Consider the following 15,430-nt stretch of genomic DNA (forward strand, 5'->3'; position numbering starts at 1 on the left):
TTTTAGCTTTCAAAGCACCCAATTCACTGGGGCTTAAAGACTTTGGACCTGTTCTAAGGGTACCCCAGTACATGTAGAAAATGGCAGAATCCAACGAACTATTTTATTGTCAGCCTAGTCTCTTGGCCCTGCTTTTCATATTTCTTTTTCCTCCCAATGTGTCCTTCATTTGTCTGTTATCTAGGGCCTAGGACTCATGATGAGGCTCCTCCATTTGTTCCTTTTGATCCTTCCCTCTCAAATGGCTGGATCTAGTCTGCTGGTAGGGGCCACTGATCACTATCAGGAAAGAACTGGAGCCCAGAGGTGGCAACCAAGCAGAGTGACAGGAGATCAAGGGCAAACTTGGCATTTAGAATTACCTATCTATGTTTATTATTTCTCAGAAGCCGGCTGGTGACATACAGGGCTCACAAATTGACAAGGTCTCTATCTCCTGGGCCCTAAAGGTATACAGTCCTATCAGTTACTTTTAATAACCCAAAGATACCCCAGCCATATCCTGTTACAAATAGCCAAGGTTTGTCTGGGAAGTGAGTGCTTTTTTAAGGCCTAAGGAATAGCCGCTATCCTCCTGAGCTGCTCTCGGTTAACGGTTTTCTTTTCACAAGGTGCTGTGACTTTTTTTTAATGTTGTCTTCCTCTTAATGAGGTCTAATCAGGCCTAATCTTTCAGTACTTTTGCTATTTCCTTTGTAGAACTTATATGCTTTGTTGTCCAAACGAATTGGGATTTCTTGAACTTCTTGAAATATTTTAGCTCTTGAACCCTTGTATTTTTATGGAACTCTTTTTTAGGAACCCTTGTTTTTATGTAAGGGACAAATTCTGGTCACTTGTCTAGGTTGTTTAAAAAACATATCTTTTAATTACAAGAACAAGAATAGTATTATCCAAATTACAGTCATTTGCATATTTACGATCTGTAGTATTTCATATTCCATACTACTCTTACCTTAAGAAATATTTTCCTTGCTGGGTGCTAGTGGCTCATGTCTGTAATCCTAGCTACTCAGTGGGCTGAAATCTGAGGATCATGGTTTAAAGCTAGTCCAAATAAGAAAGTAACTCTAACTACCAAAAAAAGCCAAAAGTGGAGCTGTTGCTCAAGTGGTAGAGCACTAGCCTTGAGCATAACAGCTCAGGAACAGCACCTAGGTCCTGAGTTCAAGTCCCAGGACAGGCACAAAAAAGAAATATTTTCCTGGGTTTGTTGTGCTAATTATAACTTTAAAAAATTAAAATATAACTAACTGGTCACTAGTGGCTCATGTCTAAAATCCTAATTACTCAGTAGGCTGAGATCTGAGGATCAAGGTTTGATATCAGCCCAGGCAGACAAATCTGAGAAAGTTTTATGTTCAATTAACAGCAGAAAAGCAGAAGTAGAAGTATGGTTCAAGTGGTAGAGCACCAGCTTTGATTGAAAAAACTAAGCAAGAGCATAAGGCCTTGAGCTCAAGCCCCAGTAACAGCACAAAAATAAATAATAAAAGTAAATTAAAATATAAGTGGCAGAGAGAAATATTTTCTTATTCATCATCTAAAATTATTTCTATACTGCCAATATGAGCCTCCCACTTTGTGAATATATTCTTTGTAAGAAGTTTACATAGACAGCTTTACAGAAACTCTATATAACTCTATATAAACAAATACATTTCTGTAAGCATCAGTGTGGTCTGTTCATAGTAACTTTGGAGGTGAAAGAAATTTATCATTTTCTAGAGCAATGTAAAATATTTCCTTGCCTACAAGCCAGAACTTAAATAAAGTAGAAAGAAATGTATTAATATTAAATCTTATTTATTTATATAAAGATGAGTGTAGAGGCCAAATCCATCTTGAAGTCTTTCAGTAAAACTTGGTTAGTTAACCATTTAATCTTAACTGATCACACCTTAATATGTTAGTCTGAGAAGGATCAAAAAGATACTGTTGTCCATGTGATTCAAACATACAGGCTTGAACAAAGACAGTGTAAGAAGTGATAACTTTCTAGCATCACTCCCAAATCTTCTATCTCCAAAACACAGAAACAAGCTCAGCTGTGATCCATCATAATTCCATTAACCTAGCAGTGAAGCATTAAATTAAACTGCCATGCCTGGATTCTTCTTTTGCTATACAGGGGGATTCATTTTGGAAGGCCTGTACTTAGACTAACAGATTTATAAACCAACTACATGATTACAGGAGAACACAAACAAGCAGAATAATTTGGTAAATTATAAAATCAATGATGGGGGTATTATAACAATGGTTTTTTTTTCTACTGTTAATGTTCACTATAAAGATTTTAGTTACATAAAAGTTGACAGCATAGAAAGAGCAGGTCTCAAATGGCTGTTTCTATGGAATTTTCTACTAGTATTTTCATTTATTATAGGGGGAAAAAGCTGTGTTGAGCTAGAACGCTAATAGATAGCCTTCTGCTATCTGTAATATAAATGACCACCTTATGAACTGGGGACTCATGTTGAGTCAGGACTCAATGATAGAGGCCAGAGCCCAAGTTCCTGATAATCTAGATCTCTCTACAGCCCAGGCTTTCCAGCCCTCCCCTAGGGAAAATGAATATTCCTCTTCAGCAAATTCCATTTCTGGGTGTGATTTTAGTATCTGTTCAACGTACTCCCTGCTTCTCTGAAGCCAGAGAACTACACAAGTCATCCAGATCTTTATGAAAAGCATGCTCTGCTAGGAGAGCAGCAGGGAGGTAAACTCATGCTATTAATTCGCTTTACAAAACCTGAGCACCCTAAAAGTATTTAGTTACTTCAAACCATGCTTATCTCAGTTATGTCTCATCAGTCCAGATGTAGAAAGAAGTAAGCCAGAAAAATCATTGAACAGTCAGATCACTAAAGAGTATTTGACATCTGCTCTGATATCCAGAAATACAGTAGTGCACTAGAGCTGGCAGGGACCTTGGAAATCAGGCAGTCCAAATTCTTCCTTGAATAGTTGTTCAAGGTCATAGAATCAGTGTATGTTAGAGTAAATTCTAAAAACTGGGAGGCCAAATAGCTCTCTTTCTTCATTGAAGTGTGGTCTCTGCCAGTGGCATCCATAAAGCCGGAATCATCCTTAGAATGTCAGTTTACTCAGTATATGCTGTATGGATCTGCATCCTTAAGCCTTGCCTCTTGTTACTAGGCAACAGAAAGCCCTATGGCAAAGCTTACTCAGCCAACGCTAGCACTCCTCTCTGCACATAGATCTGGGTGGTTACAAGGTGCAATACCTAGAAAGCTGACTAATGAGAGAGGAAGTAAGAAGGATCCCTGGGGCCTACGGAGCTGACAGAGGTAGGTAGCAACAGTCAAAACAACAACAAAACTACCTAAGGTGGAATTCTATATTCTTATTCTCAGAACACACCACTCTAGGATTGGGGTGTAGCTCAGTGTGAGCATGTGTAAGGGCCTGGGATCAATTCCTCAGTATTAGCAGAAACAACAAAACAACAAAATCACATACCATCCTACACAAAAACAAAGCACCCAGGAATGACAGCAGTCCTCTTTTATCTACTGTGCAGGCTCAAATTACCCTACCTCTCTTTGGGCTACACTTTCCTAATACACACCCTCCTAATACACACCCTCACTTCTCCGTCCCCCATGGAATCACTGCTATATCTTAACCCCAAGTGCAGCAAGCTTACCTGTCAGCATCTCCAAGGCCCAGGGAAGTATTTCTTTGCAGGGTCTCCCGTACCACAGCCATCCCATCGGGGAGCCGGTTCAGGCGACGGGTATAGAGGCCAAGTCCACCATCAGTCATATACCTTTTAAAGAAGAAAAGGATGATACATATATATATATATATATATATATATATATATATATATATATATATATATATATATATATACTCAAAAGCAACTGTGCAGTCTTGTCATTGGTATCCAGAAGCCCTGCATATGGTCCTGGACTCTACTGGGGAAGGAACTGAGGATTCCTGAGGCTCATAGCCCCAGGAAACCTCCACTGCTGATTCACCTAGAGAATTACCAGTTTGTTTAGAGAGGGAGGGAGAGAGGGAGAGGAGTAGGAGGAGGAGTAAGGGAGAAGGAAAAAGTACTCAGCTTAATTAACCCAAACTCACAGGAATCTATGAAACAGAAGGGAGACAGTGAATAAAATTAACTGCCAAATGTACTCATGACATACTTTTTAATGTCAGCAGGTGCACCTAAGTAATGAGAATGGAACTGACAAGTCATTAGCAAATCATAGGAAAAAACTATCACAGAATAGTTCAGAGGAGAAAGCAGGCAAGCTTTGGGGGGTGAAAGAATAATAAAGGATCTAGGATAGAAGAGCCACCATCACAGGCAAGTCACTTTTCTAGGTCCTGCTCTTCTTATCTAATTTCTGGGAATCTCATTGCCTGTAGTAAGTGGGGATATCACAAGGAAAATGTGAAAATGAGTGAGATAAGGAAGAAGAACGTATATTGAGATTTATGTAAGAGTAGATAAATGGCAGGCAGTAGGGTGATTGTTGTGGTCTTAAAACATTTACAATGGTGAATTTCATCTGTGATTCTGATGTCTTCAGGAGCTGGTCACAAACTCTGTGAAGAACATTAGTCTAATTTACTCTTTCCCAAATCTACTGGTGATGTTCCAAAGTTGTATTCTGATGGAATCAGTATTGTCCAGGATAATGAGTGCTTCTGGAACTTTTAGAATTAATGGATGACTGCCAACCAATTAGATAAGCCCTAGGAAAATAGCTACTAGTAGGAGAGTGTTCAGGTCCAAAGTGTGAAGGAAACTCTCACTTAAGGGGACATGGCAGATGGAGAAATACCAATATCCAGGTGGAATACAGATGAGTCAAGTGCATGAAAAGGGCTAGGTGGAAGTGTTGTATGGCGAGAAAACAGAGAAGCCACATTTTGAGAGGTCAAATCAGGAGTCTTTATTAGAGCACTGGTGGTCTGCAGATGGACTCCTGTCTCAAAGATCTTCAGTCCAGAACAGAGCTAGCACATAGCTTTTAAAGATAAGAACTACATGCTTTGGATAGAGACCAAGCCTTACACATAAAACAAAGCAAGCTAGACGATGGTACTTATTTTTTTTTTTTTAATAGAAGTGTCATACACAGAGCAGACAATCCAGGAGAACATGAAAGGGCAATCTGAACCCCAGTTATCTAGAGGGAGCGTGAGTTTCCTGGAACTCAACAACTCAAGACATATTATATTTGCAACCAAAAGAATGTCTTCTATCACTTCTAGAGTTCTCAGAAGGTCCCCATTGTCTATTAACTTTTATTAAGATGCCAAGATGGCATTACTTCACTCCCGTATCCTTATTTCAGAAGGAGGAAGTGAATTGTCTGTGCAGTACTAGCTGCAGCAGGAGCAGCAGTGGCACTACCACCACCATCTACAGGGCTACACCCCTCTGGCTAGTTGTCCCTCCTCTCTTGTACTAGCATTTTAATAAGCTTGTTTCTCTTTTTCTCTTGTGTCATAATTTTTTGGTAGCACTCTACCATTTGAACCATACCTCCAGCCTGTTTTTTGCCAGTTAATTGAAAATGGAATCTTGCATGGACTTTTCTGCTCAGGGTATCTTTAAACTGCTATCTTCCAGGTCTCAGTCTCCTGAGTAGTTAGGATGACAATATCTGCTTTCTTATTATTGTTTGCTTTTGGACTCATGGCCTCATGCCTGCTCAGCTGGGACTCTACCAGTTGAGCCATACCACCAGCTTGGTAAATTCTTTTACTAATCTGCGAACCTCTACCTGCAACCTATCTACCTGACTACTTTGCAGACCTCAGAAAGGAGGTCAGCTTCATCTTCACAAGAAAACGAGACATTAAAGCAAAATTTGGGTAAAGCTAGAAATCCAATTCAGATTGCCCAGTCCCTTATGGGTCCCACCAACTTACTCAGCAATGTTGTAAGAACAAGCATTTCATATTTCAAGTCCAAAAATATATAGTGAAAAATCTGTGAGACAATTTTTTTTACACAGTCAGTTAAACTAAATCATGGGAAGTTTTCCAGTATTTGCATGTCAGCATAATTTATATGAGGTATATATGAGGCTTCCGTTTTTCAACTCTAGCTAGAGACCTTCTTAAGGTATATTCCTGTAAGAACAGAATGGGAGATGCTGTGGAAGATACCAGAACTAGCAAGGCTAGTAAGGGGCGGAAAAGAAAATGCTTATTGGAGCCACCATATGTGATAGTGGCTTACAACAGGGGTCAACACATCTTTCCTTAGGGTAGATCTCTCTTCCAGTTCTGCACTGAACATCCTAATGTCTCTTTCTTCCTCCCTTTAGGGCATAAGCAACCACAGATGATGAAATGCCATCACAGTGAAAAATCTTTTCAATAAACCAAGCCAAGTGTTGTGGTTGTGCAGACAAAAACAGTAGATCAATCTGACTTTTGTACTCAATTGGTTTGTGTTTTTAAAAACACAAAGTATCCTAAAAATATATGAAAACCCAATGATACAATAACAATCCAATTTTATACTTTGCATTTTATAGCATATGAATTATATTTCACTATAAACAAATACGAAATGATTGCAGCTACTGTTAAATAATGACTTGTATAACTGCTTTTTAAAAAAATGCTGCTCTTTGCAGGGACTATTCTTTTTTTCATCTTATTTTTAAAAAAAGATCTTTAAGTAGTTGTACAAAGGGGTTTTAATTCAACATATCAATTTATTAGTAGAATGCAGCTTGAACAATGTTACCTCTTCCATTGCTCTCAGGGACTATTCTTGCTTTCAAATCTATATCCCACATGCCTAGTTCATTCTAAGTACATGTTAAATAGTCCTTTTGTGGAATGAATAAACACATGACTAAATGAAGCACAAAGCAGCAGCCATAAGGTAAGGTTTACTAGATACTTTCTGTAAGGACAATGCTATCAGTATTTTCCTTGGAAACGTTAGCAAACTTGACACATAAGGCATATCAAATTGTCTGCCACTGTACCCATTGTCTATCTAGTCATCTGTCTATACATCTACCAATCCAACAGATGTAGGAAGTGGGCTTATGCTTTTATCCTGCAATTAGCACAAGGAGTGAGATTAAAAAATGAAAAACCTGGGGCTGGGAAGGTGGCTCAGTGGTAGAGCGCTTGCCTTGCATGCTCGAAGCCCTGGGTTCAATTCCTCAGCACCACATAAGCAAAAAGAAAAAAAGCCGGAAGTGGTGCTGTGGCTCAAGTGGTAGAGTGCTAGCCTTGAGCTGAAGAGCTGAGGGACATTGCCCAGGCCCAGAGGTCAGGCCCCACGACTGGACCCCAAAAAATAAAATAAAAGAAAAGAAAAGAAAGTCTTTAAAAAAAAATGAAAAACCTACACCCAATGTACTACCTTTGCTAAGGGCTGGTTTTCTTTCAGCCCTTTTCAAGGAGAATGTGGTAGAAGCTCTTCAAAATACAATCTCCTGCACCATTAACCAAAACACTTAATTTTGACCTGCACAAAGACTGCCCAGCTAGTTAGATAAATACATTTTTTTTCAACTGGGGAGATCTTGTCAAAGGACAAACAAACTAATTTTAGCATTCATTTCCCTGCTGGATTTTTATTACTGGTGGAACAACACAACGCAGTTGGGCAATTACACACACCTGGGCATACAGACAAGTCTGTTCCAACACCCCTACGAGTGCAAGAGAGTAGAGCTTGGTAGCATTTCAGAGATGAACTGTGAACACATGCAGCCCTCCAGCTCAATAACACTAGGGTCAGTATGGTTTTGTTGAAAAATGAAAGCCACTGAAGGTAGGAGAAGTCCAGAGAGATGGAACTGAACCTGCTACCGAGGATTCTGACTTTGTTGAGTGAACAGAGGAGCAGGACAAGGATGAATCAGTATTCTTTGCCTTCTCAAATGTACACTAAGAACTGAAAACCAGGGAGATGATGATCTAGATTAGGCTGTGAGTTTATTTCATTAGATGTGTGCCTCTGGAAATGGGGCAGAGGGGTAGGGAAAGCAGGACTTTACCTCTTTACCCAGATGTTCATAAAAATGTATTTAATCACATATTTGAAACAATAGCCTTGGGCTTGGATGTAGCTCAGTGGTAAAGCAGTTGTCTAGCAAGTGCAATGTCCTGGGTTTGGTCCCAAGTACCAAAAAAGAAAAGAAAAATTACAGTTGGAAAAAAAAAACAAACAAAGCAATAGCCTTCAAAGCAAATCCTGTGTATGTCTCTCCTTGGGAAATAGCACAGCATCAGAGATAGAGTTGTTATTAGAGCCTGTCTTCCCTTTAAGAACTCAGTTCAAATTTCATTTCCAAATTGTTATTCCATAATTACAATAGTTCTCTATATATGTACATATAGAGAGAGATCTTTAAATAACTTCTAGTTCAGTAAAAAATATATTTTTGTCAGACTTAGATTTGTTTGGGAATTGGTTACTAAACATGTCAATATAAATACCCTCCAAAAAGCTAATCCCTTAAGAAAGCATACGTTTTGAATGAATCAGTCACTGGTATGTGTATCTGAAACACTGGCTCTGGCTTAGGGCTGTTCAAAAGTCTCTGGTTCCTGAAGGCTCCACTCAGGGAGGCAAGGGAATAAAGGCCTATCTTTACCTGGAGCTCATACTGGGCAGACAAGAAATGGCTTGCCTGAGGTTATAAGCAAAGGAACCAGCTGATCCATGACTGAGTCCCAGAACGCCAGTACCATATCTTCTTTCTCTTTGGGGAAATAAATAATTAGAGCTGGGATCTAATGAGGTGCTGGTAACATCTTAATGTTTGCTGAGTGGGTTCTTGACTAAGCTGCCCAGCTGGTGAACAATTCCCACATTGTCCTCCCAAGTTCTGCAGTCAGGGCTGGTAAAAGCTCTTTGCTTCCACTTTCTAAAGCTTCCCCAGAGAGTCCTGGAAAGGAAAGAGTGGGAGCCTTTTCATTGCTGAAAGGACAAAGTGTCTATGAATGTTTTCCTTGCATTTTAAGGCTGGAGCACTTTGGGTGGCCCATGAGCATCAGGGATAGAGACAGCTCTGTGGTTAGAAAAGACCTACGGTTCAAATACATCCTCTGCTTCTTGCTAGTTGAGATACCTAACATACATCATGCATGGCTAATGTTTGCTAGGTACTGTGCTAAGTACTAAATATTGGCATTCAGATTTAAAAGAATATTTTCAAGTGTATTATCTTCCCCATTGTTCCTGCAAGGAAAGTAAAGCTGTGGTCAAGATCATATGTCAGTCTTGTCATATTTCAGTTTAATTGTCTTGAGCTTTAGTTTCTTTATATGTAAGATAGGTGAGCCTCATAGGATTAACTGTGCATGGCTGTGTCAGGTCAAAGGAGGCTGTGCCTGTCACATAGGGAGCGCTTCACAATCATTATGACTACTATCTGCTGTAAGTGTTCATGTCATGGGACAGTGACTCTGGGTTAACCTCCTTTCCAATGCCACAAATACCAGACTCTGGACCAGCCTGGCTCACACCTTTGTGATCTCAGCTACTCAGGAGGCTGAGATCTGAGGACCACAGTTTAAAGCTAGCCTGGGCAGGAAAGTCGGTAAGACTCTTATCTCAGTCAACTGCCAGAAAACTCAAAGTGGAATTGTGGCTCAAAGTGGTAGAGCACTAGTCTTGAGTGAAAAAGTTCAGGGACATTGCCAGGTCCTGGTTCAAGTCCCACCACTGACAAAAGGAAGAAAGGAAGAAAGGAGGAAAGGAAGGAAGGAAGGAAGGAAGGAAGAAAGAAAGAAAGAAAGAAAGAAAGAAAGAAAGAAAGAAAGAAAGAAAGAAAGAAAGAAAGAAAGAAAGAAAGAAAGAAAAAGAAAGAAGAAAGAAAGAGAGAAAAGAAGAAGGAAAGAAAGAAGGAAAGAAAGAAAGAGAAAGAAAGAGAAGGAATACTGGGAACAAAGACAAGAACTGAGTTACACAAGTCTGGGGTACTGGGGTAAGGTCATAAAGGGCTTAGATGCCAGGCAGGCCTAAGACTTTGGCTTATAGATAGGGAGACATGAGGATACTAAGCAGATGAAGAACAAGCATGTTTCTGTTTCAAAGCAAACACTCATTTTTCTGTGCTTCTCTCTTTTTGCACTCTATTTCTGGTGAGCATTTTCTCATTGGTATTTCCACTTCTCATCCTGTCTGAGTCATCCTAGACCTTTGGGGAATGACCAGACTTGTAAGGTAGACCTCTCAGACCTGTGAAGGCAACATGCCTATTATAAGAAACCCTCTCAACAAACAGTACATAACTGACATTGGCTCCAAAAAAGTTTTGGTGTCTAAGAGGACCTGTTAGAACAAATACACTAATTTCTGAGCCCAAGGTTTAGTAAACAAATCTCCTCGCCCTTCTTTAAATGTAATGATGCAACAACCTGGAAGTAAGTGAAACTGGCTTTGTGAATAACCTTGTCAGGGAGGAAAATGCGGCTTGTCATCCCCCAAATTCATAGTTGAACATTTCCTATATAAGTAACACAAATTTGTTGTTGCTAACCTCCAAAGGAGTCTTCTGTCAAGACCTGGGAGGAGGTGAGAAGAGACACGGGAAAGAAATATGAATCAACTTGTATGACAAAAAAACCAACAACAGAGCAAAAAACAACAAAAACAAAAACAAACATCAGCAAAACACCTCTCAGAGGCAAACTATAAAGGTACAAACCAAAGAAGATGGAGAGGTGAAATCAATCCTAGCTGATTACTTTTCTTCAAAGACATGTCAATCTGTCTATAATTTCTAGACCCACTGTTGGTTTAGATATGAAAATAACAAAGGAAAATGGAATAAAAGTTACATGTATGGAATATCCTTTGCCAATATAAACATAAATATATGAACCTATATATCAACAGATATTTTGATGAATAAGGTTGAAAAACACAAGTGAACTGATGAAAGTCCTTCCTACAGCACATTTCAGCAACATACCCCCAAATAGCATATGCTTTCACAGTGGTCCTCCATGTGGTGGCAACACAGCAGGACATTGACTCTGAGTTTATTAAGATGTAAATTGAGTTTCTGGACAAACCTGTAAAAGGATCCTTTTAGTCAGGCCTCTTAGAAGTCAGATGAATAAACCTCACTCTGGGTCACAGAAGGACAAATCAGCCAGCTAGTCGAGCAAAGCTGCCTAATTCCCTTTGAAGAAGACCGATCCTTACCAAAGACATGCAGCTGCTACATCTGACTTAAGGAAGAAAGAGAATGCATCTAAAATGCAGAAATATGATTGGGAAAGCTGGGCCCAATTCTCCAAAGCTAATTATAAAACTGCAGCATGAAAAGCTAGACGTATACTTAAAATTATGCTTTATAAACAAACCACTTTGTCCTCATAAGGGTTTTGGCAGGAGCACTGAGGCAAAATGTAACATATTTCATGTAACAAACCTTCTCACCCTCAGGAACAAGTAGAGAGACTAGTCACAGAGATTCTAATATCCTATTTCACAGCATGTTCTTAAATATGTTAAGGTCAAATGTAGGTGAGTTATCAAAGGACATGGCCTTCCTTCTCAGTTGTGGGCCACCCTAAACTGACACACAATGAAACAATCAACTGCAGCCTCTGGAGTGAAAGACCAAAGTTCAAATATCTTTCTCAATTTGATTTCCCTGTGGTAACAGGATTTGAACTGTAAGTGATCCAGCCTGAACAATACATATATGGGGCCCGGTTCAGGGTGGGGTAAGAAACACTCATCTTTCATTGTATGCCTTCCAACACAGACCCATACTTCCACTATGTTCACGTCTTTGGGGGAGCATTTCCAACAACTAGGGCAGAGGGAGAAGCAAATGTAGGCTTAGAATCCAATCTGTTTCCTACCTTTTTGCAAGAGTGCCCACTGTTCCCAAGGACTGCTTGCTCTTCAGGATGTCACCAAGCTTCCGTAATTTTGTTCTTTTCACAAACAAGTGAGATTTCAATTTACATCTCTAGAAAAATCTTCCCTTATTTCTTTCCATACTGGAGCCACTGTCTGTAGCCCACAATAAGCCACCTCAGCTCACACATAGGACTTGACTGTGTCAAACAGATGTCATTACCAAGAAGTTTCTTGAATGCCCATGAGCTGCTATCAGGAATATTTGCATCTCAAAAGGTTCTAGTCCTTTCCTATTATTTTCTGCATTTCATATTCATCTCATCAAATCCTGGCTATAAAAAGAGCCAGATGAATGGGAAAACTCAACTCAATTCTCTGTTTATAGTGTGGCCTGGAGTCAAAGCTGCTGCAGAAGCAAATGTACTCAGGAAGTCTACAGCTAACTCTGATGGCCCTAGTCAACAGAGCACATGTCTCTAGGGTATACTCCAAAGATGTTGCTAAGCTAATCAGATGAGGGCTCAGCTCCAGAGGGCCATGGAGACAGAGTCAGCAATGGGAAAAGGCAAGCCTAAGTTGAAGAGGAGTCAGAGCATCCCAGGGGGACCTAGGAGTTGGTGTCACCAACTTTAACAATTTCTATTTCAAGCCAGGCCATTTCAAAAGTAGGTTCTGAGAACATTTAGGGAGAGACCACAAGGCCTATGAAGGGAGTCTGCAACAAAATAAGTGTGTGTCTCACTCTCTGCTAGATGCTTTGTGTATGGGCCATGGACCAGCAGCAGTTCAGTATCCCCTTAGTTGCTTTTTGGAAACAGAATAGCCTAGACTTCCTGAATCACACTCTCCATTTGAACCAACTCTCCAAGGGATTACAAAAGGAGAAGTACTGGTCTTAGGGAGAGGTGTCTGTAGAAGGGGCAGTAGATGACCTACAGCAGGGAAATCACAATATTTCTATTTGTTTTTCTTTCTTTCTTTTTTTGGTCCGGTCATGGGGCCTGAACTCTGGGCCTGGGCGCTGTCCCTCAGCTCTTCAGCTCAAGGCTAGCACTCTACCACTTGAGCCACAGCGTCACCTCCGGCTTTTTTCTTTTTGCTTATGTGGTGCTGAGGAATCGAACCCAGGGCCTCAGGCATGCAAGGCAAGCGCTCTACTACTAAGCCACCTTCCTAGCCCTTGTTTTTATTTCTTATAATAGTTTTGATTCTTACGTTTTGTGTATGTTTTATAGTGTATTAACTAATTCAATAATGTGGCACCTATTTTAAAAACCAAGATAGTTTACAGTAATTCCTAAATTCTTTGAAATTATGTACTTCTTGAAAAATCAGTTAAGACCCCATCTTACATGTGTGCATGAAGTTTGAGTTGACTCCCAGATCTCTGAGCTTCACATTAGTAATGCTTCTCTCTGCCAAAGTTGTGTGGTCCTGTGTTAAGTGAGTCCCTTCAATGTATTCTTCAATGGTTTCCACATTGCAACACTCTTATTTGTTTACTATAAACAGATTCAGCAGTGGTGCATGACAATGTTGTAGTTCACATATGACCCTGAATTTCAGCACATAGACTCAGTCTCATGATTGTGTGGGTCTCCTCATCCTGGCAGAGAAGATGGCACAAGTACAAACATTTTTACATGAAGCTATAAGGTCTGTGCATCTTTTGCAAAGGACAATGTGACTTCCCATAAGTTTAGCAAATTCCATCTCATACTAATTTCCAGAGCACTAAAGTTTCACTTACCTATATCTCCATATATATATGTATATATATATATATATATATATATATAAATACCTTAAGAATTATAATCTTTAAAAAGCCTCAAATATGTGGATACAATATATCATTAACTTGAAAGAGCCAAGGATTCTAACAATAGTGTACTTACCAACCATTTAAATAAAGGGAAATGGGTAAAACTCGTCACAATCCACAGCTTTGCTTGCTTAAAATAGAAGCCACCACTGACCGTTCTGACGAAACACCACAGGCTTTGTAAAGTGGACAGTCCTATTGCCAGGAATTTGGTCTTGCCTGAGTTTTCTTTATTGTGGTTAAACTGTCAGTGTGGGATTGCAACAACTATTTCTAACACTAGCAGGAAGCTTTTTGTCTACCCTGTGAAAGATGAAACACATTTTAATACACAGGAGACAGCTCTGCAGACAAAGCCCCTTTAAGCTCTCTTGGCATGAGAAAGATAGTGAAAGGAGATGGACTGATATCCAGGAAGTCTTATACCCTAGAGCACATTTGAATCATCTGGGGAACCTGAGAAAAATATATATTCCAAGTTTGACTTATTATTAACATTGTTTGCATGAGTATGGTACACTGTTACAAATAATGAATACCGTTGATAGTTGATGTCCATCATTTATATGGTGGTTCATTTGTTTATACAGTGTTATGTGTATGTGTGCCTGTACTAGGTCTTGAATTGAGGATCTGGGTGATATTCCTTAGCTTTTTTGTTTAAGGTTGGCATTCTACCACTTGATCTACAGCCATACTTCTGGCTTTTGGGTGGTTAATTGGATTTAAGAATGTCATGGACTTTCATGCCCTAGCTGACTTTGATTCATGATCCTTAGATCTTAGCTGTCTGAGTACCTAGGATGACAAGAATGAGCCCATGGCAGCTGGCCAATGCTTTGTGATTTGTTGTTGTTGTTGTTGTTTTTATGCCAGTCCTGGGGCTAAATTCAGGGCCTTGGCGCTATCCCTGAACTTTTGTGCTCAAGGCTAGTATTCTACCACTTGATCTACAGTTCCACTTCTGTGGTTTTCTGGTGGTCAATTGGAGATGAGAATCTCAGAGATTTTCCTGCCTGGGCTGGCTTTGAACCATGATCCTCAGATCTCAGCCTCCTGAGAATTTAGGAAGACAGGTGTGTGTCATTGGCACCCAGTTGTGCTGTGCAGGTTTTGACATATATAAAATGTCAGTATTACAGAGTGTAACTCTCTTCCTCCCAAAATGCCCTCTGCATTTTCATCCCATCCTCAAACCTGCCATTTAAACAGATATGGAAGTCATACCACTTCTGAATAAAACTATTGATTATGCTGCCTTAAATCCTGAGACCTGCTAGATTGGCTTCAGTTTCCCCAAGAATTAGCTGTTGCAGTGCAACTACAGTATCATGATAATTTAAAATTTCAAGCAATCTAACAGCTACAGTGATGATAATAAATGTGGCCTCCACTATGGTAAGGAGTCTAGTGTCCATATTCATGAACAGTACCTAGGTACTGATCCATGATGTCTCCTTCATTTAAGGTCAGGAATTGACAATAGTTGCTGTTAACTTTAACTTTCTTTGAAAGTATCAATGAACTTGTGAACCAGACTTCAATGTTCTACAGACCTCAGAGCAATCCACATGTTGGAAATCAGGATGGCTGGTGAGAGAAGAAGTGAGCAGTATCAGGTAAGCTGAAATTTACAGTATTAAGAACAAGATGTGGGGGCTCAAGATGTGAGAACAACAACATCATATGCCTTTGCCCTAGACAAGCCTTCTATGCTGTCAGAAGACTCTTTACTTCCAGCATTTTTGATACCC

At 39.8% G+C, this 15,430-nt stretch overlaps 1 protein-coding gene across 8 annotated transcripts in view; it reads right to left on the reverse strand.

Moving 5' to 3' along the window:
• Nav2 (neuron navigator 2) overlaps positions 1-15,430 on the reverse strand; it is a 715,292-nt gene that overhangs the window by 121,724 nt on the left and 578,138 nt on the right. For 7 of the 8 annotated variants that reach the window (XM_070032729.1, XM_070032731.1, XM_070032725.1 and 4 more), the window contains one exon: positions 3,671-3,793. The exons of the other annotated variant lie outside the window; for it this stretch is intronic. In XM_070032729.1, the coding sequence (XP_069888830.1) occupies positions 3,671-3,793 (123 nt within the window). The remainder of the gene's footprint in view (positions 1-3,670; positions 3,794-15,430) is intronic. 8 annotated transcript variants of the gene reach the window in all.

The sequence above is a fragment of the Dipodomys merriami genome, unplaced genomic scaffold (assembly GCF_024711535.1).
Source record: "Dipodomys merriami isolate MVZ:Mamm:240054 unplaced genomic scaffold, mDipMer1.0.p SCAF_21, whole genome shotgun sequence".
NCBI lineage: Eukaryota > Metazoa > Chordata > Mammalia > Rodentia > Heteromyidae > Dipodomys > Dipodomys merriami.